At 52.3% G+C, this 26558-nt stretch overlaps 2 protein-coding genes across 3 annotated transcripts; one reads left to right on the top strand and one right to left on the bottom strand.

Annotated features, from left to right (window-relative positions):
• Positions 1 to 773: 773 nt before the first annotated feature.
• On the top strand, positions 774 to 8175 carry Adissp (adipose secreted signaling protein). 2 transcript variants are annotated; one of them, XM_055615827.1, is made up of 5 exons: positions 774 to 888; positions 2628 to 2770; positions 6239 to 6377; positions 7232 to 7354; positions 7527 to 8175. In XM_055615827.1, the coding sequence occupies exons 1-5, from the start codon at positions 870 to 872 to the stop codon at positions 7625 to 7627; spliced, it is 525 nt and encodes a 174-aa protein (XP_055471802.1). In that variant the 5' UTR covers positions 774 to 869; the 3' UTR covers positions 7628 to 8175. The 2 variants fall into 2 exon arrangements, with proteins under 2 accessions (XP_055471802.1, XP_055471801.1); XM_055615826.1 differs by having other exon boundaries at positions 7229 to 7354.
• Positions 8142 to 26070, bottom strand: Hspa12b (heat shock protein family A (Hsp70) member 12B). The gene is made up of 13 exons (XM_055615825.1): positions 26000 to 26070; positions 19627 to 19686; positions 18132 to 18229; positions 17059 to 17183; positions 15727 to 15913; positions 15287 to 15391; positions 14878 to 14991; positions 13131 to 13305; positions 12349 to 12435; positions 11393 to 11497; positions 11028 to 11286; positions 10385 to 10488; positions 8142 to 9888 (listed from the first exon to the last, which is right to left on the bottom strand). The coding sequence occupies exons 2-13, from the start codon at positions 19667 to 19669 to the stop codon at positions 9236 to 9238; spliced, it is 2055 nt and encodes a 684-aa protein (XP_055471800.1). The 5' UTR covers positions 19670 to 19686; positions 26000 to 26070; the 3' UTR covers positions 8142 to 9235.
• Between the last annotated feature and the right edge of the window lie 488 nt (positions 26071 to 26558).

Below are 26558 nucleotides of genomic sequence, written 5' to 3'. Positions count from 1 at the left end.
TGTGTGTGTGTGTGTGTGTGTGTGTGTGTGTGTGTGTGTGTGTGTGTATACTTGCCCATGCACTAGCCAGGATATGGATAAAGGTCGGAGGAGAAGTGCAGGAGTTATTTCTTTTCTGCCATGTGAGTCTCCTGATGAAATTCAGGTCATCAGGCTTGGCAGCATGTGCCCTTACCTGCTGATCCATCTCACCATCTCACTGAGCCTCTTCTTATACTTACTTTTGCACTGAGACAGCCTTTGGGTTGCTGAGCCAGGGGCCTCCAAGACACAGGTTAGGGTCTAAATAGCAGGCTCACACAGGGGGACACCTCCACAGGACTCTGTATGTGGCCTTGACTTACTGCCAGAATATGAATATCAAGTCTTAAGGGGTTGTCTCATATTCTTGTCCACTTGCAAGCATACTGTTGACTGATCTGTATCCACTTGAACTGGGTATATGACTTGAATAATATGACTTGGGCCTGCTCTTTGGGGTCAGCAATGCCAGAAATAATAGCCTCTATCTTTCTAAGATGTCTAACCTGCCAGCCTGAGGTAGGTTGGATTTATGAGACCTATGTTGGCACTTTGTCAACTGAAGCTAGCTGGCTGAGTCTTAAGGACAGTAGGGTATTAGTCAGGTTTGGGATGAGGGTGTGTGGTAACTACATGGGCCAGACAGATGTCCCTGTGTTGTCTGAAAGCAACAAGGGTTTTTCAGAGGGAGCCAAGCCCCCTGATCCCCATCAGCCATGGACTGATGGGTGGTCTTATTCCTCATCCCTCAGGTTCCTGCCTCTGTCTCTGGAGCATGGCAGGCTGCTGAGTTTGAGTGGCAGTGTCACCCAGGAGCTGTGTGTCTTGCCCGGTGGCAGGGGGTGTCCATGGCTGCAGCCAACAGAGGTAAGTGTATTCTTGTCTGGAATCTGCATGAGCTCTTGGAGCAGCCACTGGTGGATGGAGTATTGCATGTTGGGCTTTATTTCAGCCCTGAATGTGGTATGTCTCAGTGTTGCTCAGAATATGCCAGTGCTTGTGCCTGGTCCAAAGGTTCACCCAAGCCCAGGCAGGAGCCCTGCTTCCTCCTCGGTTTGCTGTTCTGTGGAAGCATATGCTTTTGTGTCCCCATTTTTCAGTCTGTCTGTTCCACTGGTGGCAGTCTTAGAGGACATGTAGGGCTGGCTGAACATCAGAGAGCTGGTTCAGGACCTCAGCATGAATCGGGAAGGTTTTAGGCAAAGGAAACCTAGTAAGATTTGAGAATCAGGTTGATGGGTGCTCACCGGGACTGTGGCTATGCACATCTTGCAGGGCTTCTGCTGAGTCTCAGAAAACCTAGGCCAATGTCAGTCCAGGCCCTCCCACTGAAATGACTCTGGATCAGATTCTTGAGAGGCCTAAGGCCTTCCTGGAGGGTCACAAGGCTGGGATTATGCCCTTGGTTTCCCATAGGCTGATTGTCCAGGCTCTTGGCTCTCTCCCAGCCACTCAGTATGTCTTAATCCCTGCTCTTTCTGGCCTTAGAACTTCCAGCACACCACAGTAGTAGCTAATAATCTTCAAAGACCCTCATCAAAACTAGTAAAGGAGGAAACAGTGAGGGGGTGGACTGGTACGCTTCTCAGCTTCTTAACTACTAGTGACCATTGATCTTGAGTGCCAGCTAAAACCTCTTTTACATAGCCAGGGGGATTTTGTTTCTGTTCTTTTTTTTTTTTTTTTTTCCTTCTCAAAAGTCTGGTTTTTAACACCTATTTCTCCTATTGCAAGTAGACTCCCTAGAGTCCATTCTTATCACTGTGCTCCAGGTTGGTTGGAGTTATCAGGAGTCACAGGCTGGGCTTGTCTTATGTACTGACAGACCTGGAAGGGAAGGTGTCATGGGGCTGAGGAGATGGCTCAGTAGTCCTCTTGCAGAGGACTTGGGTTGAATTTCCAGCATCCACATCAGGCAGCTCAGAGCCACCTATAAATCCAGTTCCAGTGTATCTGTTGCTTTTGTTGTTGCTGTTTTTTTGTTTTTAATTTATTATTATTATTATTATTATTATTATTATTATTATTATTATTATTATTATTATTATTTTCTGAGACAGGGTTTTACTATGTGGTGCCAGCTGGTCTTGAACTTAACAGAGATTCACCTGCCTCTGTCTCCCAAGTACTGGGATTAAAAGTATGTGCCACTCTGTCTAGCAAATCCAATGCCTTCTTGCTTGACACATTGTACATATAAATCAGACAGACACTTTCTCTCTCTCACACATCCACACAAATGAAAATATTTAAAAAAAAACGATAGATGCCAGGTAGAGCTTGGCATTGTGGAGGGTCCAACTCTGCATGGCATGATGGTAGGGAATGTGTCAGCCTCTTCCCCTTCAAGTGAGGGGTCCATCAGCTAGTCCCTGAATCTTTCTTACTGTATGGTGGGGAGTACGCTTTTGCGAGGAAACTACACAGGTGGATGTGTATATGGGGGTGCTCAAGCCTCAAGAGTAACAGTATCTACCTGAAAGGAGCCTGGTCAGTGTGTGCTGGGTAATGTCAAGAGCAGACTGGGCGTGGGGAGGAAACAAGGAGTGGCTTCCTGATGCTGAAGGAATCCGGCAGCCTCTGGAGCCTTCTTCTTCTTTTCCTAGGCAATAAGCCCAGAGTCCGAAGTATCCGCTTTGCAGCAGGCCATGACGCAGAAGGCTCCCAGAGCCATGTCCACTTTGATGAAAAGCTACATGACTCTGTGGTCATGGTTACTCAGGAGAGTGACAACAGCTTTCTAGTCAAGGTATGTGAACGCCTCCCTATCACCACCTTCACTCCTTCCTTCCCTGGCTTCTAGAAGCTGTCCTAGTCATCTAACAGCTGGGGTCACAGGCACATCCTTGCCTCTCCCTGAGCCTTTCTCCATCTGTAGAATGGGAGGTAAGGAAATCACTAAGTAATTTAAACAAGTGTTATTTGACTCAAGGCTGCCGTCAGTGGCCTAGTCTACAAGGCCATAGACAAGGCCATAGAAGGCTGGTTGGAGGCTGTGCTGTCTGAGCCTGGATCAGGCATGCTGTCTTGGCTTTGCGGCCATTTATCTCCTCCCTCTTTTTGTCTCACTCTGTTTCTTACACGTCTTTGTTTTGTTGGAGCATGCATGCCACAGCCACATATGGAGGTCAGAGGACAACTTGCATGAGGCTGGTCTCTCCTCCACTTTGCAGTTTCCAAGGATCAAACTCTGGTCATCAGGCTTGGCTGCAAGCCTCTGCTTGCTGAGCCATCTTCCCAGCTGGCTATTCCCAGCCTACAAAGTTGGTGTGAGAATGAAAGGAATTGTGGATGTGATGTCACTAATTATGGTGATGATGAGGTGTTAGTTTTTACTTTTTGCCAGGTTTGGCTCTTTGTATTTGTATTAATTATCTGAAATGAACCAAGGGCCATGAGCCTGGTAAATATACTATTACCAAGCTGTGTCAGCCTTGCCCTGAATCTACTTAGTGGGACGCTTTTATCACACACTCAGAAGCATGGTTCCTTCAACTGCTCAGGTACTGTTAGGTTCCATACCCACTTGGAAGGGACAGGAAGGACTTTTTTGGAGGGGCTGTGTTTGGGGGAGGGGGGATAGGTATTGAGGCCTTCAGATTGGTTAATAAGACAGGGCCTCAGAGTTGAGTAGGAGTACTCTCTGGTGAGAGTACTGGTCTGTGGAGACCAGCCCCATGGGCTTGCTGCCCTTCTCAGAGGGGTCGCAGGTTTGTTTTCATTTCTGTCCAACTCTAAAGTCTTCATCCTGTCTCTGAAAATGATGGTTCCCAGGGAAATAAACAAAATAAAGGCACTAAACAAATCTGACAGGAAGGTTAAACGTGGCCAAGTCACAGGCACACCACCCAGAAGTGACCTTGGTGAATATTTTAGTGTATTTTTCAAAGCTTTGTATCCAAAAGCTAGTATTTGTTGTTGTTGTGTTTTTTTGTTTTTTTGAGGCAGGGTTTTTCTGTGTAGCCCTGGCTGCTCCGGAACCCTTTGTATATCCAGGCTGGCCTGAAACTCAGAGAAATCTATCTAACTCTGCCTTCCAAGTGCTGGGATTAAAGGCATGCAGCACCACATCCGGCTAACATGGTGTTTGTTGCTTGCTTCTGTTTGCAAACTGTTGTCTGCCTGCTAGGAAATAATTTCCAATGAGATTTCACCTCCATCTGGTATTTGGCATATGTCATGGCTGCTTTTAGTCTCTGAATATTTTCCTGGTAAGTTCTGCAGTTGTCACAGCTGGGCCCCAGGTCATAGTACACAAGTATGGCCAGAAGGTCTTTAAAATTTCTTGTACCATTATTACTGTGTGTGCACCATACTGCATGTATCACAGCATGCATGTGGAGGTCAGGGAACAACTTTGTGGAGTCACTTCTCCACTTGCCCCTTCACATTGTACTGAACCCGGGTCCACAATCTGTATGGCAAGTTCCCTTATCCATCAAGTCATCTTAGCAGCCCCTGGAAAGCCTTTTTATTAAAGTAAACTTTTCACATTATTTCTTTATTTACTTAATTATTATACTTACTTATTTTGAGACAGGGTTTCTCTCTGTAGCCCTGGCTGTCCTGTAACTTGCTCTGTTGTTCAGGCTGGCCTTGATTCAGAGATCTGCCTGCCCCTGCCTCCCAAGTGCTGGGATGAAAGGCATGCACCACCACTGCCCGGCCTTTCTAAGTTTATTTATTTTGCAGTGAGGTGTGCCATAGCATACATATGGAAGTCAGAGGGCAACTTGCAAGAGTCAGTTCTCCTTCCACTGTGTGGGTTCTGGGGACCAGATTCAGGTTGTCAGGTCAGTGGTGAGCACCCTTTTATCTACTGTGCCAGCTCATTAGCCCTGAAAAAATTTTGAGAGCCGTTGACATGTCTTAGTGGGTAATAAAGGTACATTCCCAGCCTGACTACCTAAGTGTTGTCCCCAGAACCTACTTGGTGGAAGGATAAAGCCAACTCTTTCAAATTGTCTTCTGACTGCCACAGTACTATAGCATGTGCCAAGTCCACACCCTCATCCCCAATAAATAAATGAAAAAATTTTAAAAAATGTGTTTTTTTGTTTTGTTTTTTGAGACAGGGTCTCATGTACTCCAAGCTATCCTTGAACTGGCTGTGTAGCCAAGGATGACCTTGGACTTCTGATCCTCTGCCCCTGCCTCCAAAGTGCTGGGATTGCAGGTATGCCCCACATGCCCAATTTGATTTGGTGCTTGGGATCAAGCCCAGGGCCATGCATGCTAGACAGGCACTCTACCAACTGCGCTGTATCCCTAGCTCTTTGTTTTGAGAGCGTAGCCAGGTTGGCCTAAACTCAGTGTATAGCTCAGACTGCTCTTAAACTTGTGGCAGTCCTACTGCCTTGGCCTTCTTACTGCCAAGGTGTGAGCTGCCATGCTCAGAGAGCTTTCAAAACACCACTCTTCACAGCAGCATTTCAGCTTGTGACCCTTCACACCAAAAAGTTCCCAAGGCATCTGTCCCAGAGGGACAGCACTGGTTTGCCTGGCAGTATGTCTGGACAACAGAAATTGCTTGGGCCATGAGCAGAGGTCACCGGTCACTTGGCAGCTTTAAGTATGCAGGTAGGCAGGCATCCATTACCATGTGTCAAAAGACAGGATCACAGGGTCAGTGGTCAATATTCAGCTTGTGGCCTGCTGTGGACTCCCACAGCTCGTTTACTGTGGGGTTTTGCTTGGTTCTTGGGATCACAACCAGGGTTTCACAAATGCTGAGTACATAGTGTACCACTGAGCCATTCCCCAAACCCTAATGTCCATTTCTCCAGTTCTTTCTCTCTCCCATCCCATGCTGTCAAAACACCAGTGTCCCTGAGTGGGCTGCTCGATCTGGACAGGTGCTGTGCATCAGGCTGCCCCTCCCTGCCAATGGCTGGTTTCTTACTGTGTACCACATAGGACAGGAGTGACCAAGAGGGCTATAGTTGGCCATGTGACCTCTAGGCAGTAACTTACTGACTTGTATATCCTTATCTATAAAACTGACCACTGAGGCCTGAGGGGCCTCTAAGACAGATGCATGGGATGGTGCTGGCCTTAAGGGAATTGTTAGAAGGCCTGTGCCACACGGCTAGGATAACGAAAGAATTGGAATCCCAGGAAAGCAGATGCCGGGGCCCGCCAGGAGCATGGGCAGTGTACCTTGATGCCCTAGGAGAAGCAGCGGTGACAATGCCTCTCTTCCCCCCTTGTGCTGCAGGCTGGCTTCCTGAAGATCCAGCACAGGTATGAGATTACCTTCACTCTGCCTCCAGTGCGCAGGCTGAGCAAGGATGTCCGGGAGGCCCCTGTCCATAGCTTGCATCTCAAGCTTCTCAGCGTCACACCCATCCCTGAAGGTAGGTCCCTTACTGGGCTGCTAAAGGCCTACCCATACCCATAAGGGCCTGCTGTTAGTGGGAGTGACCTTTCCCTAGTAGGGTGAAAAGGCAGCTCAGCCAAAGGGAGGGGCATGGCACCTCCTTGAGCTTCCTGTGTGGGAATATGGCAGTTTTAGCCCCTAGGCCTCCATTTTTTTGGACTTCAGGTTTGCACCTTCTCACCTAATGGCACTCTCAATGGAGAGGTCCCAGAGATGGGAGCGCTGAGGAACCATCTTTGGGCCTCCAGCCTTCTCTCTCAGGAGCTGTAGGAGCTTTTGAGTGGCTACTGCCCAGAACCCACAAGTTCTAGGTCTTGGGTTCTAGGCTGCTTCTCCACCTGGCTTCTGGTCCTGTCCCACTCCTCGTTCCCAGCCTGGCAGAGACTACAGTGATAGTTTCAGGGTACACTGCTGACCTCACCTTCAATTCCATGTCTCCACTACTACTTCCTAAGTGCTTGCCCTTCAAAGAACAGAGAAAGCCCTTTCATCTTACCATCCATCTGCTCAAAGCCCACTCTGCCAGCCTCTTCTTGATCTCCATCACCTTCTTCCTGCTTTCCTGTGTGGCACCATTTCTTAGAAGGATGAATTGGACCCTGTCTTCTATCCTTAGAGCCATGCTAGGTCCTCAGGCCAGAGGTACACTGATCTTATTTGAAAGGATGGGAAGTTTTGTAAGTCCTGTACCAGCTTTGTGGGGGCTCTGGAGGGACCATCTGGGCTTCTTTCTGGAAGAGGCTCAGCCAGAGTGCCTGGGTAGGGAACTGTGAGTGCTGGGGACAGTCTAGAGGAGGTACTGATTGCCTCTCCATCCCTGTCCTCCAGCAGGTTACAGCATCAAGTGTGAGTACTCAGCACACAGAGAAGGCGTCCTCAAAGAGGAGATGCTGTTGGCCTGCGAGGGTGACACAGGCACCTGTGTGCGTGTGATGGTGCAGGCGCGGGTCATGGGTGAGTGAGAGTAGGGCAGGTCTGGCTGGAGGAGGGGGACATGAGACCGGCTTCAAGAGATTCTTGAAGCTGGCGGGGTCTTCCCCTAAATCCCCAGCTAATGCCAGGGAGAAGTCCTGTGTAATAAACTTTGTTTGGTGCCAGGACACTAACTTCTGGTGCTGCCTTGCAGACCGGCACCACGGTACACCCATGCTGCTGGACGGTGTCAAGTGCGTGGGCGCCGAGCTGGAGTACGACTCGGAACACAGCGACTGGCACGGCTTCGACTGAGGCCTGGGGCCTGCCTGCCTGCCTGCCTGAGCCTTAAACCCCACCTGCTCCCCGACATGCTGCGTGATGGTGTGGCTTCCTCACCTCTCCCGGGTGGGCACGGCAGGGCTACACCTTGCTCGTGCCTACTTTTGCCTTTGTTCCTGCCACCACCCTGCCTCTCCCAGTCTCCTCTCCCACCTCCTCCTCTCCCATGTGCCTGAGTCTCCTGACTGAAGAAATGGGTCGAGCCCCAAGGAGGCTATCTGAGAGGAGGGACCTGGGGTGGGATTTACCTCTTCCACCCCAAGCCATAGGGGCTCTAGCTAGGAATTGGGAGAGGACAGAGTGGCTCTGTTTCTGTGACACTGATGCCCCATTGCTGCTGCTATTGTCTCTCACCTTCTCCATCTCTGCTGCCCTCCATCTTCCTTCCCCACTGCTGGTGATGTGGTGAGGAGGTACGGTTCCTAGCTCTTACCCCTCAGCTCTGTGGTACTTGGTTTTTAAATGACTGGTTGGGATAGAGACCTCAATAAATAAAAATTCCAGTAGATAATCAGAGGTCAGTGGGGGCTTTGTGTTCTCTGGGTTTGGTGGACCACCTTATCCTTCGTAGATGGGCCAACTCAATCGGGAGGAAGGGGAACTGCGTGGTGCTGCAGCACCCGCGCCCTAAGGGCACGGATGCCTTTTAGGCCTGGGACTGCTGGGGACTGTGGGAGGTGCCTAGGACATTGAGCACTCTTCAGGGGCTCCAAGTCCCTTTCATCTGTGCGGCTGAAAACTGCTTCCCTTCTCTCTAGTACTTGTGCCTCATATACTGTTCCCACTTCCGGGGTCCCCGCTCTGGCTGTTCTATTCTTCACCTCACATGCTTTATTTTCACCTTAGGAAGTTCTCAGGGAAAGCTGTCCTGTGCCATGGTTGGTGGGAAGTGCCTTGACTGCTTCACACTAGGAGAAACTGAGGCCCATGGTTTATCAGATTTCCTAATGGTATACTATACTGATATGTGGCAGAGCTGTGACACCCCTACCCTTCACTTCAGTGAACTCTGTCCTGTGGCTGGGTTGGGGGCAAATGCCATTTATAGCCTTCCTGTGGGTCTTTTGTCTACCTCTCCTCCAAATTGCCTTCTGTGACAATGTACCCTCCTCACCTGTCAGCCGCTGCTCTGCCATTAACAGTCACACATCTAGGAAGGCTCTATCACATCTGTCTCTCTAGCATGGGCTCAAACCCCAACCCTGCATGAGATTGATCTCTGACTTGCTGTGGCTTGAGCTCAGCAGTTCATGAACTTAAACATTCAGGCCCAGGTTCTGCACCTCCCGCGGCTCCGCAGCTCTGCTGACCCTTCCCCTCAATGCTGAAGTTCAGGCCAGTGTTTAGTCCTCTGTTGCAGTCTATCTTCACGGTCACACACAAGCCAGGCTCACTTAGCAAACTTCTTATAGCACCTCGCCTCTTGGGGTAAGGGAACCTTTCAGTGTTCCGCTCAGCAGACCAAGGCACAACCCCAAAGCGAGTCTCCATGCGTCCTCGCCACATTTCCCTCAGGGTAGGGAGAAAGGGGCTCTGCTGTGAAAACGAGCATGTTCTGCGTCCCCGCCGAGAGGTGCGTCCTCAGTTGGAAAGAAAGTCGATGGCTGCCCGCACAGAGCGATTGGTGCTGACATCCACAGCAGTGACCTTGATCTCGGTATCTCCGAACTGCATGGCAGCACGGATCTCGCGGCGGCTGGGGGACGTGCCTGCGTTTTCCGCGCAGCCTTCAGGCTCGAGCTCCAGGCTGAGGGCCCCACACTTGCGAACACCGGGGTCAGTGATGAAGCGCGCGTCCTCGGCAGCGCAGCAGTACAGATTGATGAGCACACGCCGCTGGCCGGGCCGGGCAGGGCAGTAGCTGCGCCGCACCTCCTCTCCCAGGGCCACCGACTGCTCTGCGGCTACGAAGCGCTCAAAGACATCTGTGCACCAGCGGCGCCCATCGCGAACCAGCAATTTCTCCGGAGGGTGGTGGCCGGGCACAAAACGGTTGAGCACGCCCACGCCGTACGTGAGAGGGGAGCGGCGCACCCGCACCACGCCCGGTGCCTGGCCAAAGAGCACTGCTCCTTTGAGGATGGTGAGGCCCACGTCGTGAGGGACCACGACGCGCAGGCCCCGGGAGCCCAGCGCTGCCTGCACCGCGTGCTGCAGCACCGCGGACTCCGCAAAGCCTCCCACCAGGAAGAGCAACTTCACACCCTGCACCTCAGGCTTGGCGAGCAGCATCTCTGCAGAGCAGGGACAGGTTTGGGAAGACAGGGAGAGGGACAGTCACTAAGGGCCACCATTTCACTCTCTAAGTGACACTTCTGCTGCCGCCACCAGTACTTTTGTTTATTATTATTTTTTTTTAGACCGGGTTTCTCTGTGTAACAGAGCCCTGGCTTTCCTAGAACTCACACTGATCTGCCTGCCGAGAGCTGGTGTTAAAGTCCTGTGCCGCCATGAACGGCCCCACCAGCACTCCTAAAGCGTCACCAGGCATTAAGTAGCCCTTTCACCGACTCCCTGCTCCTTTGCTGCAGGAATGATTTACACTGTTCAGGACAGGGTGCTCACTCCACACACTAGCAGCTCATTTAATCCCCTTTACAAAATGGGGAAATGGAGGCCCCAGGCCGGACTATCACCGTGTGTGCTGGCTCCAGATGAGCTGGGTTCCATCCTGGGTGCGGACAGAGGAGAGGAGTGAATCTGGCTGTGAATGGGGCACCATGCACTCACCTATGTGTTGGATGATCCCGCTGACCGTGGGCTGAAACAGCTCATTCATAGCTTCACAGGACATCCGGAGCATCCCCTGGGAGGACCACTTCACAAAGTTCACGCTGTAGGTGGTGAGGGGCCACAGGCCCACGGTTAGCCCAGCTGCTTGCTGCAGCGTCTAGTCAGGGGCCCTCCCTACCCATACCCCCAGGGAATCTGTTGGGGCTGCCCAACAGGAAACACAGATGTGATTGCTCACGTAGTGTATAAAGAGTGGCCGCTTGCCTTTGTCTTCTCCCTCAGCCCACTTTGCTGTCTGCTTGGCTCATGTGTGAGGTGGCAGAGGAGCTTACCCTTATGACAGCATAGAGGAGCCAAGAACATTGAGTAATGGGGGAGGGTGGGAGACGATAAAGTTTGCACCCTCTGTCCCTTAGGACACCCTTAGTGTCCAGTTTGGGGTGTCAGTTCCTGACTGCTGGTGGCCCTGCCCAGCCACCCGGTGGTCACGCTCCTCCACCTGTCGCTGCCACCTCCTGGCTGGCATGGTGTATGTGTGTGGAACTAACCAGCCACTCTCTAGGCCCTGGGGCCCACGACTCCCCCTTGCAAGGGCAGGCCACATTAGCAAATGCTGCCTGCGCCCTGAGCCTGCGCACACCTGCTCCTGCGCAGGGCTGTCTCCACACTGTGGCCTCGCTGTTTGCGGTAGAAGTCAATGAAAGAGAAGGGAAGCGAGATGTTGAGCGCCCCGGCACGGTGCGGGGCTGCTGTGCGTTTGCGGGCCTCGAAGGCAATGGTCAGATCCACCCAAGCTGCCGGCCGCTGCCTTTTGAATTTGGCGATGAAGTCCTCCCCGAATATTCGGCAGAGCAGCTGCTCAAAGGCCAAGTCCACCCCTACCGCACCGTAAGGGCCGCCTGCAGCAGGAGAGATCGAGAGGGTGTCATTGCCAGACCGGCCACCAGGGGACGGTGGAAGGCCCCGAGCGAGCTGGGTGGCAAGCGTTCTCGTGGGTTTACTTGCCAGAAGCCTTGTAGAGCTCCTTTAGGGTGCCATGAGGCTGCTCCAGCTGGTGCACGGTCAGGTCCACAGTGCCACCCCCGCAGTCTGCCACCATGTAGCGGTCTCCTGCACAGGTCGGTTACAAGCCAACATTAAGGGTGTGACAGAACCAAGGAGCCCAGACCCATAGTGGCTCACAGAAACTGAACCGCCAACCAGGGGGCTCATACGGGACGGACCGAGGCCCTCTACACACAGGGAAGAGTGTGGCTTGGTCTTCATGTGGGTGCCCTCCCAGTGGGAGCAGGGGCTGTCTCTGACTCGGTTGCCTGCCTTTGGGACCCTTTCCGTCTTCTGAGCTGCCTTGGCTAGTCTCAGCAAGAGAACATGGTGCCTAGTCTTACTGCCAAGGCTGGCTGATATCCATGGGAGGACTCTCCTTTTCTGAAGAGAAAGAGGAGTGGATGGGACAGCAGGGGTTGGGGGGGGGGCAAGGGGGGGGGAGGGACGAATGGGGACTGGGACATTGGAGTGGCAGGGGAGATAGAGGTGGGCGGGGGGACTGGGAGGAGAGCAGGGAGGGGAAGCTGCAGTTGGGATGTAAAGTAAATAAAAGATTAATTTTTAAAAAAAGCCCCAAACGTTAAGGACCTGCCTCCTACCTTCAGTCTTGCAGTACCCATCCCCAACCCCAACCCCAACCCCAACCCCCGGGCTCCAACCCTGCACCAGGCACCAAGTCCAGCCTAGGGGGACAGTGTGGAAAGGGAGAGGGAAGTGAAGGCTTCAGAAGGATGCAGGGAGTGGAAGGGGCGAGGTTTGAAGCCCGAACGTGGAACAGAGCCTCCTGAAGGAATGTTAGGGGTGCAGCTGTGAGCAGGAGGAGGTGCAGGTGACTGGGGGAAGAGATGCGACCTCCCCCATTCCTGCGGGTTCCCTGATGGTCTGGGCTGTCCCTTCATACCCTGTTGCCTCACCTTCTTGCATCTCTGCCCACAGTTCCCCCACGCCAGACTCCACCAGGAACGTTCGGCTGTGGCGAGACCTGCGCAGCTGCTCCCGGGCTGCCGTGAAGCACAGCGGGAAAGCGAGGTGAGGGGATGCCACGCTCAACCTTGCTCCTCACCAACGCGGCCCAGAGCTCTGCGACGATGCTGATTCCAGACCCCAGTCATCAGGGGCAGCTAGAAGCACTTTTGAACACTGGACTTTCTCTTGACCCAGAGGGAGAAGGCCTTGGTACTACTATCTGGCCCAAGAGGCCTTGAAAAATCTGGGTGGGAGATATCTTCAGGTGTCCCAGGGAAGCTCAGTATGTGGAGCCTCTCCCTGTCAGGGAGATCACATTTAGGAGGATGACCAAAACTGACTACACTGGTCCTTGGCCTCAGTGCCTGGGTCTGGCTGCAAGAGATTTGGCTGCTGAGGGCAGGGCGGGGCCGGGCTGATAGAGTGACTGTTTAAAGAAAAACCTCTTGCCCCCTGGCTAGTGTCCACTGAGCACTGAGCCCCATGGCCGTTTGTGTCTCCCTGATCCTCTGCTTCCCTGGCCAAGGTGAGACTGTCTTCAACCTGGGGTCCTGGAGCCAGTCTGTGTACCCTCATGATGAACTCACCAGGGATATTCCTGCCTCGGATCGGGTTCCCTCAGGATTGTCCTAGACAGACCATCGGGTCCTCCAGTTCCCTTGACTCTCTGACCTTCCAAGAGCACTTGCCACCAAACCCAGCACCAGGCAGCCACCCTGGGGCAGCTCACCATGTCGAAAGCTGGAGTCAATGGACCGGCGCTCACCCAGGCGCCCACCACCTGCAGTCCGGCTACTCAGGTCCATGAGCTGGTGCAGGCGAAGTTTTCTACAGTAGACAGAGGCAGCCTCGGGCTCCAGGGCAATGAGTAGTTTTTCTGCATCCTCTCGAGACACTAGGCCAGCCTGGGGATAGGTGGTGGGCGGCACCAGACAGCACCAGAGGCTGTCATTTAAGATGGCACTCCGGGGCCTGGGAGCGCCCACCTCCTCCCGTCACACACCACCCAAGCTAGGCCTTCATGCTGCACACAGTTGAAGCTGCCTCACAGCCACCATGAGGTCGGGCTAGGGAGGGGCCGGGGCCAGGGAGCCATGGGGTTACTCAGCAGAAAGATGGTGTGGCTGAAGCAAGTTTCCCATCCCCAGGTTCAGAGCTGGCTGTGGTGCTCTTGGGGAGTTGTAGCCCAGTGGGGTGGGTGAGGTGGATTGGAGGGGATGGGTGTGGGGCACTGCTGGGCTCACCAGGCTGGTGTCAGATACTGGCCATAGGTGGCCCCACTCCCGGGAGAACTCTGTTCCCAGAGAATCTGCTATAGCAGGAAGGAAATAGTGAAATTCCAGGCCACTGGGGTAGAGGGGAAACGCTCAAGAGCTGTCATTTCCTGCAGCAGGACAAAGGCCCTCTCCAGAGAGTTTAGACTTCATGAAATTCCATGCATTCTGACCAGGTTAGGAAGAGGGAGATAGGTAGGAATGGAGGCTTCCAGTCCAGGGCCAGCCCTTTCTGAGCTTGCATCAGGGAGCAATGTGGGAGAAAGCAAGTAAATGGGCAGGCGTTTTGTTCTGCCCCGGGACACCTGGACTCTACAGAAAGGCACTCTGTGTTCGAGGTCGCCCCCCTTCTAGGGACGAACATAGGAACCCAGTCAGACAGGAACATAGTCCTGTCATCTGGCTCACAGCTATAGGCATGCTGGTATCTCCAAGGAGGCCAAGGCAGGCTTGAGATAACTTTTTGGCTGTCCTAGGGCCTGTTCTTCAGGGCCTAGAGGTAGAGCCAAGAAACCCGACTTAGCTCCATGACACCTCTCTGGCCTGAACCCGAATTCTCTGTGGTAGGGAGACAGCACACTTTGGCCAGAATCACCTTTCCTTGTAGCGAAATCATCCTTTTTCCCTGGGAAAAGCTCACAGCGCCTGGAGCAGGCGTGGTGGAGTGCGAAAGTACTGCTGAGGGCCACAGGGGTTGTCCCTGGTCCCTGTCTGCTGCTGCTGGTGCACAGCAACTGCCTCAGACCTCTTTTGTCACCTCACATGGACGAGTGCCCCTTCCACCCGACCAGCCAGCAATGGCAGGCAGCCATGGACCCTTGCTCACGGTGGCCAATTCAGTGCCACACCGTCCCTCTGGGCCTTCTCATAGAACAGGGCTGAAAGTAGACTCCAGCAGGGTCACAGCCCTCCTCAGAGCCCAGCCCTGATTCCTCCATCTGCTGTCCTGGGGGTCTGTCTCCAACAGACTGCGTACACAGCACTCCCTCTCTTGGGCCCTGCGTGTCACGAACGTGACAGGGCACTACCTATAACGGCATAGGCCTCTTGTTCTTGAAGACCACCCCCCTCTCCAGGGACGACAGCGCTCCATTTGTGGTCCTCAGGGTTGAAGGGTGGGTGAGGTGTGGGCTACGTCCAGGGCCATCTTTGGGGGAAGGGAGCAGGGCGTGGGGGTGCACCTTTCCACCTGCGCCTCCTCACCAGGTAGGCGGCCTCCCTCATGAACTGCTTAGCCGGCTGTTTCCAGATGGCAGGCACTGTCAGCACCCAGCGCACGGTGTTCTCAAGCATACACTGGCTCTGTTCTCTCAGCTCCTGTGGCAGGGGAGGGCAGTATGATCAGCAGGCCTGAGGCATTTCCAGCTTTCTCTGGGAGCTGGACGGACTAATCAAGCGACAGTGAGGGCTTTCCAACTTCGGAAGACCTGTTGCTAAGAGTGAGAAGTCTGACCTTCACCTGGCTGGCCCAAGTCCAAGCTCCAACAAACAGGACAGGGAACTGGAGACGTCCTGGTGGTGATCACTCATTATCCAGACACGGGGTGGGTGAGGGGAGAGGAAGGGAATGGAAGGGCCCTGCCCCATCAGTGGATTGGGAAGAGCAGCACACCTGAAGGGCGTGCTCCTTGAAGAAGCGGAGGGCATGGGCAAACACCTCCAGAGCCAGCATCTTCTTGCCATTTACCGCCTCCAGCTGGGTCTTCAAGGTAAGATCCTGGCAGAGACACAGGGCCATTTTGCAGGAGGCCATAGCTCGGCCCCATTTCCTGATGACTTCCTCATTATAATCACCCAGGATCCCATTGCTTCTCATCCTCTCCTGTCAGTTTCACGTTAGCTCCGCCCCCAGCTACAGCCGTTCTCTAGTTCTGTCACTCGTCCTCTAGCCCATCCTCACATGAGTCTCGCCCACCTTCCGTTCTGCCCATTATCCCACCTTGTGCCCCCTAATTAGGCCATTCTTTTGGCCTCTTAGCTATGCCCTGCTCTCCGCTAATACCGCCTTCTCAGCGCCACCTCCCCAGCAGGAGCCTGGCCACACTGGCTCACAGTGGCACTGTGGATCTTCATCTTGAACTTCTCAAAGTAGAGCCAGTCCCGAGCCTCCTCAGGGTCTAGGTCGTGGTAGTAGTCACGTGCAGTGTAGCCGAAACTGTGAAAGATGCCCTCTGGGGTCAGCAGCAGGCAAGTGGGGGTCTTCTGGTGGGCCACGCCTGGGTCTCCTCCCTCCCACCTCCTGTGAGGACAAAGGTAGTCAGGGGAGCCAGAGGCAACCTTCCTACAGTTGGACACTGGCCCTGGGGCCAGTTGTGTGACCAAGAACAGGACACAACTTCCCTGTGTTTCCGTTGTATGTGTGTGTTTTTTCCATCTGTGAAATGAAAATAATGGCAGTGGGAGTGGTGACGGCAATCCTAGCATTCCAGAGGCTGAGGTGAGGTGATTGCCAGCCTGGTCTACAGAGTGAGGCCATCTCGCAAAAGTCCTCCCCCAGAGGAATAATGGCTCCTACCTCTTAGGTTTTCATGAAAATCAAATGGTGCCAGTTTAATCCCTCCATAAATGACCCCCTGGGATCCTCTCTAGCCAAGGGGCCCTGAGAGACCTCTGGGCAGGGTGCCCTACTTGACCTCTCCTCTGTATTATAAGGAGCAACAACCCTATTGTTCAGTGGCCTGTGTCTGGCCTCCTAATGTGTTTCCCTGGGACCCGAGCAGAAGCCATTGCTGGGCCAGTCACTGCGCACTCTTCAAGGTGGTTTTCCAAGGCCAAATTACTTCAGGGCCTTTTATGATTCCTCCTACCTCCTTCATCCCTCTCTTTCTCCCTCCCTTCTTTCCTCTCTTTTTTCCCTTCCTTTCTATTATTTTTAGAGCCTCAGCTGGGCTTGGTCACTGGGAGGGGGTGGGGAGTGGGGTGAGTGGGTCTCCAGAGCTCCATGGCCAGCTAGTCTAGTCAATTGGTGAGTCAGCCTCTGGCCTTATTATGCACAAACATGTGACAAATACATACTGCACATACATACATACGTATATTAAAAAGTATTAAACCATACACCCCCAAAATAAGGCCTGGGTTGGGGACATAGCTCAAGAATACTTGTGTAGCATGCTTGTGGCCCTGGGTTTGATGTCCAGCACTGCAAATAAAAACTGATAAGCAAATACATGAAGCCCAATATCCCTGAGGTGGGTGGGAACACTCCAAATAAGGCTGAAGCTCAGACCCCATGGTCATTCTCTAGCCCTCTGTCCCAGTGAAGAGTCCTGGAGATGCCAGGGGCTCTGATAAGACCCTGTCCCGTGGTTACTTCTAAGATCAGGCCTAAACCAGAGTTTGAGGTACCTCCCCCGCACAGTCTTCTAGTTCAGCTGCCCTCACCTCATCATGTGGATGGCCTCAGGGTCACTAGCAAAGCTGAAGGCATAGCCACTGGACGTGGTCCCAAAGTCGATGGCTACAACCACAGAGAAGGAAGCCTGCTGTGGAACTCGGGCCTCTGGCTTCTGCAAGTCCAAGACAAAAGTCAGTATTAATAGGAACTCCTCCCCTTCACTGCCTGTGGCCCAAAGCAGCTTTGCCCCAGCCTCACTGGCTCCCTTCCTGCTTTCACACCCCACTTTCAGGCTGAGACCTGGCTGTGCCACCTGCTTGGACACTCCAAGGCCTCCCAGGGAGCCAGGGCCTAGCCATGGGGTTGGGATAACTGCTGTTTAGCTTCCAGTTCACCTGACATTTGCCCAGATTCCCTCAGCCAACCTCCATCTCACACCATTTTCACAGCCTGCTACTAGCCTTGCCCTAGCTGGGGGCAATTTTGCTTTTCGGGGCTGCTTTCTAACACGCGGATGTGTGTATTTGGCCCCTTGATTTTGGAACACAAACCAGACTCTGGTTTTGTAGAAGATAGAAGGACCCCGCACACATGCGGAGATGTCCCTAATTTCCCCAGGCTGTGCCTGGACTCCCTGGGAGCAAGAGAGACCCCAAGCTAGATGGCCAACACAAAGCCATACAGGGTAGGTAACCCAAGAAGAGCTGTGGAGAGAGAGGCTTGTCTTGGAAACTTCAACTGTTCAGCTTCTAAATATTTTTAACACTAATATTTTAACACTAAACTTCTCCCTGAGATGTTATTTAGAGTACGTTCGGCCTCTAACGTAGGTTGCCAGAAGCAGCGATCTGAAGACCTAGAAAAGTCACACGCCTGCCTGTGCAGGTGAACCACAGTGGCTCCTGGGAGTCATGCTGCTACAGAGGGTGGTGGGCATGTTACCTAGAGCTGGTTTCCAGAACTGTCACGCCTACAGCTTAAGGCCATGGGGGCACACGACTAGTGTACAGGGCAGGAGGCCTGTAGCATGCCTCATTGCTTTGCTCCAGTCCAGTCCCTGCCACAGCTCTGCCAGGCACCGCCCTCCTCCATAACACCCCAATCCCCAACCAGGGCTTACTGGAGACTGTGAGGGTGTGAGGGGGGCGATGCCGCAGCTTTCCTGTGTCCTTGGGGAGCCGGGTGGGCTGGGCACTGGGGATCTCTCTGGGCTAGAGCCTGTGGAGGAGAAAGGCCAGGTCACACTGGAACAATCTGGAAATCAGGAGCCCAAGCCTGGCGTAAGGGTTCTATCTGTTCTCCCTGAGCCTGGCCGAGGCAAAGAACCATTTGCTGGGGAAGGGAGACTGGGGGGGGATAGGAAGGACATGCATGACATTAGGGTCTAAGCACCTGCCTGGATCAGTCAGATTCATCTCCCTTGACAGTGACTTTCATACGTCACACACACTTAAGTTGGGCCACATGCTTCTAATCAGGACTTGAGGGGGTTTCCTCACTCCAAAACACACAGTCAGAACCAGAAGGGGAAGGTGGCACCTACCCCCAGCCCAGCTCTGTGTCTGGGGATGTCCACAGCACCTGTCCTATCACAGACGTACACACTCCAGTTAGCACGGGGGGGGGGGGGTGGGGGGGGGGGGGTGGAGGGCCCTGAGATCTTCCTGAAGGGCCAGGCCCAGGATGGACTTCAGGGCCTGGGAGCAGGGCAGCCTTCAAGAGGGCCCCAGCTATGGCTTGAATCAGGCACTTGTGGGACAGGAAGGCCAGCCTAGCCGGACACCCAAAAGTGGCACCAAAGTCACTATCACACTAAGGTCTGCTAAGAGTCATGCTGTGTGTGGCACTGAGACTCTCAGATCAACGGATGGGGCTAGGAAGACTGGCAAAAAAGCAGAGTGGGGCCTGGCATGAAGACCCATGCCAGCTGGTCTGATTGGCTGTGCGACCAAGTGAGCCTTGACAGTGGGCCAGTGATAGCCCAAGTATGTATGTGAGGGTCTGGAGGAAATACCTGGGCACAACTGCAGTGTGTCTGGGCCCAGAGGGTCGGGGTCAGGGAAGCTACAATTCAAGATCCCCTTCCTCAGGCATGCGGTACATGGAGGCCTTGCTCCCAGCTCTGATGTGAGAGGCAGTTGCTGTGGCTTGAGCGGCAGGAAGGAAGGGCCCAGCCCTCTAGGTCTTTGTGAATGGACTTCCTGAGGAGTGTCCCTGTCGCCCCGCTGGCCTCCCACCCCGCAGCGGGCACCGAGCCTACACTCAGCCCAGAGTGGACGTGCAGGATTCAGAGCACGCAGGCCCTCCTGCAGGCCACTCAGGCCACACAGCTGCCAGGCGCAGGGATCCACCTGCACACCCGCCGAGGGTCCCGCGCACACACTTGCACGAACCACATGCAAGTCCTTTGCACACAGACGAGCATTTGCACATGTACTCACACACAAGGGGTCTCAGAACAGATACTTGCCGTACACAGGCCATTCCTGCACACACGACTACACATACATATACAGGAGAATTTATAGCTGCTGAGCGAGGCAACGGGGGCAGGGGAGGGTGGTCTCCGTTTGGAGCCAGTGGGAAGGTGGCAGGGAGGGGCAGTAGAGGCTTACTGATATACAGCCCTTGCAGGCCCATCTCCGGGACAGTCAGCATCCTCGCCGTCTCTGTAGCTGCCGACAAGAACAAACAAGCAAAATGAGACTTGTTGTTCGCTCTTTCACAGAGCGCTGCTCCTTCTGTTTCTCTACTCGGATCCGGAAATTTGACCCTAACCCCCGACACCACGTTGTTTCACCTATAAACTACAAAGATGTCGTCGCATTTTGAAAACCACCATTCCTACTCTGTTACCGTGTCTGACCAAATCCCCTCATGTCATTTAAATCTCAGTCTCCTCAGGCTCGGCTTGCTCGGAAGTGCTCTTTGCCTCACGGGAACCAGGGCCCTCGTCGGCGTCTTCAGGTGCTGATGATAGTTTTATTATTTTATGAGTAAGGGTGTTTTGCCTGTATGTATGCCTGAATACCATGTGTGTGTCTGGTGTCCTTGGAGGCAGTCTCCTGTAATCAGGAGTTACAGGCAGCTGTGAGGTTCCCATGGGCGCTGGGAACGCCGGTCCTCTGGAAGAGTAGCCAGGGCTCTTCAGAGCTGAGCCAGCGCTGCAGCCCTACAGCAGGGATCCGCAAACTTTACCCTCAAGACCCCGCTTCACTCGAGACCCTATTCCATACAAGAAAACTTCATGCAATCCCAGGTATACAATTATATAACATAGTCACAGAAATAAAACATTTACTCATAATAAGTCTATAGAACTTTATTTTAAAAACAATTCCTTGTTATATATTACATATATGTGTATTTTTCCACTTATTAAAAATGGAAGAAAATTTGAATAGTAATGAGATGAATGTGCTTGCTTCTTTTTTACATAAAAAATTAGATCTTAGCCAGGCATGGTGGCTCATGCTCGTGCTGTCAGCGCTTGGAAGGCGGAGACAGGAGGATCAGGAAGTCAAGATTAACCCTGGTGACGTATCAAGTTGAAGGGTAGTCTGGGATACCCTGTCTCAAGAAAACCAATAAATAAATATATAATAGCTATTGGCTAAATATTTGATATTACAGGATGTAGCCCATCTCCAACATTTGCTGGAGCTGACTAATAGTTTGATTTTATAATGGTCAAGCTGAGGACGCTGCTTCACAAAAGTCCTAGGTCAAATGACAGAAGGAGGGTTAGTTCAGAAAGTGAGGGAAATTCTCTTCTAATCTCAACTCAAAATTCATTTAATTTTTGAAAAATGAAATTCCATTCAGCAACTCCAACAGTGATCTTTAAAACCAAACATCATCATGGCTAGAGAGAGGGCCCAGTGATTGAGCACTCTTTCGGGGTTCGATTCCCAGCGACCACACGGTAGTTCACAACCATCTGTAACTGTTCCAGGGAAATCTGATGCCCTTTTTTGGCCTCTGGGGGCACCAGGCATGAAAGTGGTGCTCAGACATACATGCAGGCAAAACAACCACACACATAAAAATAAATAAATCAAAAGTCATAAAAACAAGTATTCCTTAAAATACAAAACCAAAAGAAATTCACCAAAAAACTTTCTAACACAATACAATCCCATGATGTCTATGCTGAGGAAATGGCAGTAGGAGAATGTTAAGAGCCTTTGTTTTCCATGATTAAGGCAGTATGTTTCTATAAGGAGTCATGTAGTACTGTACATACAAAACTACACCACAACTAATACAGAACAGTCTCAAGTCCAATCTGAGGTATTTCTGTCAGCTTTCATTGGCATCTCGTGGTGGACCGGCATGCGGGGGGCAGGTCGTGTGCTCAGAACAAAGGCTGCTGTGGGCCATGCAGTGCAACACAGGACAGCACTGCCAGAGAGACTCAGATGTATTCACATTTGGATTCTGAAGTAATCTTTGGTCATTGAACATTCAGCAAACTTACCAAATTTTCATTTTGCCTGTTTAGTCAGTTGTCCTCACCATGGGACCACTAGCCATGGTTTAGGAAACTATGATCTGTGAATGTTCTGGGGACTCAGGTGAGCCTGATCGGACAAGTATGAAAGTAAGTCTGAGAATGCCAGGCATAGTAAGCATGTGAAGGTGATGTCAGCAGGAGAGAAGAGCTGGGCTGGACCTTCCTTTAGACTTGGCTTTATGTGAAAGGAAACAGAAAATCTTCAAGGTTTGGAAGTTGCAGGGTGAGGTGGAGCATGATTGCATTGGCACTTTGATGTCCCCGGCTGTGCAGCAGAGTGGATGGCTAGAGAGTAATGTGGAAACAGGAAGTCAGCTGGGTCGCCTCAGGTTTCCAGGCCTACAGAGGTTAGTGAACTGAGCACCTCAGACACAAGTGGAGACGATTCAGAGGTAATAGTTTAAATCAGCAGGGCTGATCAGACATGTTAAGTGGGTCTTAGGAGAAAACTTTCTGCCTTAAGCCGGGGGACAAAAGGGAAGACAGAGAACGGGGGCTACAGGGCAGGCTGACAGCAGAAAGGGGCAGAGTGCAGACACAGTGCCAAACCAAGGGAAAACAAACAAACAAACAAACAAACAAACAAACAAAAACCAAGCAATCAGGTGTGTAGTCTGGAGGCAGGGAGAAACCTCTTAGTTGGAGGTATACATTAGCGAGTCCTTATTGTGGGAGTCTGGCAAGGAGTAGATTGGGAGGGAAGGGAGGAGAAAGGTCACCCAAAGGCTGACCAAGGACTCTCATTTGGTTCCATGACAACCTCAGCAAGAGAAGAGGGTAAAGCTAGACGGTGATAAAAAGTCCTTGAACAAAGGACCTAGAGAGATGGCTCAGCAGTTAAGAACATTTGTTCTTGCAGAGGACCTGGGCTCTGTTCCCAGCTCCCACACAGTGGCTCACAACCACCTGCAACTCCAGTTCCAGGAGCTCCAGGCCTCTTCTGACGTCTGTGGGCACCAGGCGCACGTGCAGGTAAAACACCCACGCAGATAGACAGACAGACAGATGATAGATAGATAGATAGATAGATAGATAGATAGACAGATGATAGATAGATAGACAGATGATAGATAGATAGATGATAGATAGATGATAGATAGATAGACAGACAGATGATAGATAGATAGATAGATGATAGATAGATAGATAGATAGATAGATAGATAGACAGATGATAGATAGATAGATAGATAGATAGATAGATAGATAGATTCTTAAAGAAGTCCTTAGGCTAGCAGACACCTATCCTGTTGGCCCAAGACAGATAAACCCAGGTAAAACTGAGCAAAGGAGAAGCTTGGCTGAGAAGGGTAGGTGCAAGTGCCTGGAGGGAGACAAGGCAGGTTATGTGTTCACGTGTTTGATATTATTTTATGAGAGAGGAGAAGGTGAGCATGGAGGGGCACACATCTATGGTACACACGGGCAGTCAGAGGACAGCTTTTGGGAGTCATGTCCCTTGCACCTTTACGTGGGTTCCAGGAATCAACTCAAGTTGTCAGGCTTGCGTGGCAAGTACTGACTTACATCATGAGCCAGCTTGTTGCTCTAGGCTTATTTACTGGTCCAGTGTTATTTATTATCTACTATAAAGCAAGATTATTTATATTTTGACACAAGAGGTATTTGAGCTTGAATTTGTGAGGTTCTGGGGTTCAAACTCTAAGCAAATGCCTCCAACTCATCAATAGTTCTGTTACTTATAGTGTGGCCGCAGATCCAGCAGCAAAGACATCACTGTGCCATCCAGGAGCTTATGGAAATGTAGACTCCATCACTGACCTGCTGAATCAGAGCTCTCTTTCTTTTTTAAATTTGATTCCCAAAGTATTTTAGATTCTCCTTACAGTTTAAGCACTGTTCAAGTGTTCTCACTGCTCTGCGGTCTGCAAAGCATGGGAGCCGCTGCTCTTACCTGTGAGTCTGGCTACTCCTTTAAACAAAGAAGGCGGCTGCTCTCTAGAGCCTGATCAGGAAGTTTTGCTAACAGAACACAAGGAGACACAGCCAGGCAGCGGCACACCCAGACACACAAGGATACTCCCTTGCTCACACACCATCCGAACACACCCAGCCCCATTAGGGAAAGATAGCCAGACTCTCACAGACTCTCGTGTATCCAGGGTACACCTATGTGGCCACAGCATGGAGATGTCTAGGCACATTCAGTCTCAAGGGACACAGTTGGCTGCACCAGGAGCCAGAATTAGGGGAAGGATGAGGGCTGCTATAGGATGATGCTGAGAAAAGGCAAAGCAAGTAGAGGGGACCCATAAGAGCCCTGAGAGTGAGGACAGAAGCCCAGCTCAGAGCAGGAGGGATAAACCAGAGCTGGACACCATGCTCTCCAGAGCCGACACTGTGTCTTGATTCTGTGTCCTCTTACACAGTGATGTTAGCTTGAAAGCAACCGTGGCTAAGTGTATTCACACTGCAGAAATGGGCAAAAGCTACAAATCAGGCTTTTCTCCTTCCTAGAGGACTGACTGGCATACAACCGCATCAAAGGCCACCGCAATACATAGTGAGCATTTCTCTGTCATAGACGAACTAGGTGCTGAGAACCACTGGGATGGACGGACGGATGGATGGATGGACGGATGGACGGACGGACGGATGGATTTTTCTGGGCCAAGCTTATTGGATAGTGGAAACTAACCTTGAAGAGAAAAAGACTGATTTGTCACTTGAAGGCTTCATTCCATGTCACAAATAGACACCTATACTTCCTCCAGGACCTATTATGGCACCTGATATGAGTGTGTCACCTCTCTGTACCTCAGTGTCATGGGTGACACTGGGCTTTCAAGGGCCAAATCCAGGCCTGGAAAGTTCTGGGAAAGGCAGGGAGCTGGGCATGTGTGGGCAGTGTTCTTTGCTTCTGTATGTGTGACTTGCCAGTACTGGGTCTTACTGAGAATTTTGTTGTACCCACCCTGAGTTCTTGAAGGCGGTAGGAAATGAAACAAATTGTGATGAAGGAGTCTCCGCAGTTTCCAGAGAGGTGGAGGTAAAGGAGCTGGCTGTGCCAGGACACACACGTGCCTTGAAGACCTTCCCACCATACCATGCATATCTACCCAAAAACCCTTTGTGGAGAATGCAGACTACAGGGCTTGGGACAACTTAGCTTCCAACAGCTATGCCGGATTACAGAGTTGGAATCAAATACAAGTGGACCCCTAACTCAGGGACTTCTAATTTTAGGGCAGTAACCTCCAAGTTTGAGAATCGCCAGGTAGGATAAGTTGGTTTACATACAATAACCCAATTTCCTAGTGGAAAATGCATGTGAAATCCAGGCCCCAGCCTGATCACTGCTCTACTTGTAGACAGCCCCTTTACCCTGACTCTTGGCCTTACGGCTCCAACCCTTTAGATCCACCCTGACTGACAGCCCTGGCTGCTATGTAATAGGTCTGATTTGTCAGTCATTGGGGAGGTTGTGCCCAGTACCTACGATCTTCAGAACTCTGCAGGTGTGTGGTATTGAAGGGTTTCCTGTTTCTACATGATGCCCATGAGAACAATGAACCCACTCAGATCTTAGCTGGTCCATCTTCTCGGGGACTCTGCCTTTCCTGCCTAGCACCCTACCAGCCCTTTATGTCAGCAGGCGGAGGCGACATTTATTCCAAGCTAGTCCCGGCCAACAAACTGGGGCCCCAGGGTCAGATCAGAAATGGGACTCAAAGGGCTGCCCCACCCTGTGAGGAGATTACTTCAAGGAATGGGACCAGGAAAAGACTGTAGAGTGAGGAGGCTACAGCCTCCTGTGATGGCTAGGGGAAATGGAAATGGTCACTGATGGTCCCACTCTCCACCTCGGCTTTGCTTTCCACACATCATGAGAAAAACTGGTTCACAATCTCTGTCCCACCAAAACCTGAAGCCTTTTCATCCCTGCCCATCGCTCCCGGTAATAATAATAATAATAATAATAATAATAATAATAATAATAATAATAATAATACAGTCTCCTTCCCTTTTCTTCACAGATAACTCTTCTGACCCTATAGAAGATCAGACCCCACCCAACTTGGATCCTCACCCTGGCCCCTTTAAGAAACCTGAGGTCTCTAGCCACCCAGACATTCTTCCACATCCTTGGATCTCAGTGACAGGGGCCTCATGAAGCGCCTCTTGACACACATAGACTCAACCTCCCAAGTCTCACCTCCGGCCTGGGCGTCAGGTCTCCACAACTGGTTAAAGAGCAGGCCCCAGTCCACAAAGGCTCTCCTGCCAGACCCCACTCACCTCCCCTAAGCCCGGGTCTGTCCTAGACTAAGACTCTGGAGCTCCAGGTAGAAGCCAGAGCTCAGCTGCTTCTCCCAGCCCAGGCCAGCGGGACTGCCTCCTCCAGGAACTAGCAGATTTGCTTCTACACAACCAGCGACTTCGTGGGCTCACGGTCCCTGGCAGCGGCCCCTGCACTTCCCTGGGGAGCCCAGAGGCTCTTCCCCAGCTCACCTCCGCCCTGCAGACAGCTTCTCCGGATCTGGCCGCCTGGGTGCTCACTCAGAGCCGGAGGCAGAGCCCGCTGTGGCCCTCGACGTGCGCCAGGCCGGTCTCTGCACCCTCCCCCAGGCCGGATGGCCGCACTCGCCGCCCAGATGTGCGAGCCGGGGCGGGGCCTGGCCGCGCGGGGCTCTGCCGAGGGGCCCAGCCCGAGCCCCTCCCAGCTGCTCGCAGCACTGTAGGCCAGCGGTGCCGCCCCTGCTTGGAGGGCAGCCCGGGGTTGGGATGGGAGAAGGCAGAGGGGGAGGAGGGTGGGAGGAGAATTCCAGACCCTCGAAGGCTCCCACTTCCTCAGCTGCCCACCCTGAGGCTGGGCCCTGGCGTCTGCTACCCAGAGTCTAGTCCCCACGGAGGGCGACCCTATTCCAGATCTCTGCAGTCTCTTCCCCAACACATTCCTAGCGGGTCACAACTGAAGGTGAAGGCAGAAGCCAGGTCTCCAGGTCTCCTGGGACCTCAGGCCTGGCTGGAGACCGCCCTTTCTGCCTCACCGGTGAGAAGTCCTCAACCT

Source organism: Psammomys obesus, unplaced genomic scaffold (genome assembly GCF_907164565.1).
Source record: "Psammomys obesus unplaced genomic scaffold, mPsaObe1.curated_primary_1811, whole genome shotgun sequence".
NCBI classification, from domain to species: Eukaryota; Metazoa; Chordata; class Mammalia; order Rodentia; family Muridae; genus Psammomys; species Psammomys obesus.
The sequence above is the reverse complement of the archived record's forward strand: the minus strand, read 5'-3'. Positions and strand labels throughout refer to the sequence as shown.

Excerpts from the sequence above, each read along its gene's own strand:
- Adissp (XM_055615826.1), top strand. Across the intron at positions 2,771-6,238 it reads ACAACAGCTTTCTAGTCAAG|GCTGGCTTCCTGAAGATCCA; the intron begins GTATGTGAACGC and ends CTTGTGCTGCAG. Across the intron at positions 6,378-7,228 it reads CGTCACACCCATCCCTGAAG|CAGGTTACAGCATCAAGTGT; the intron begins GTAGGTCCCTTA and ends CCTGTCCTCCAG.
- Hspa12b (XM_055615825.1), bottom strand. The coding sequence starts at position 19,669 with ATGCTGACTGTCCCGGAGATGGGCCTGCAAGGGCTGTATATCA. Across the intron at positions 14,992-15,286 it reads TCAAGGAGCACGCCCTTCAG|GAGCTGAGAGAACAGAGCCA; the intron begins GTGTGCTGCTCT and ends CCCCTGCCACAG. Across the intron at positions 12,436-13,130 it reads TGACTCCAGCTTTCGACATG|CCCGGGAGCAGCTGCGCAGG; the intron begins GTGAGCTGCCCC and ends GCTTCACGGCAG.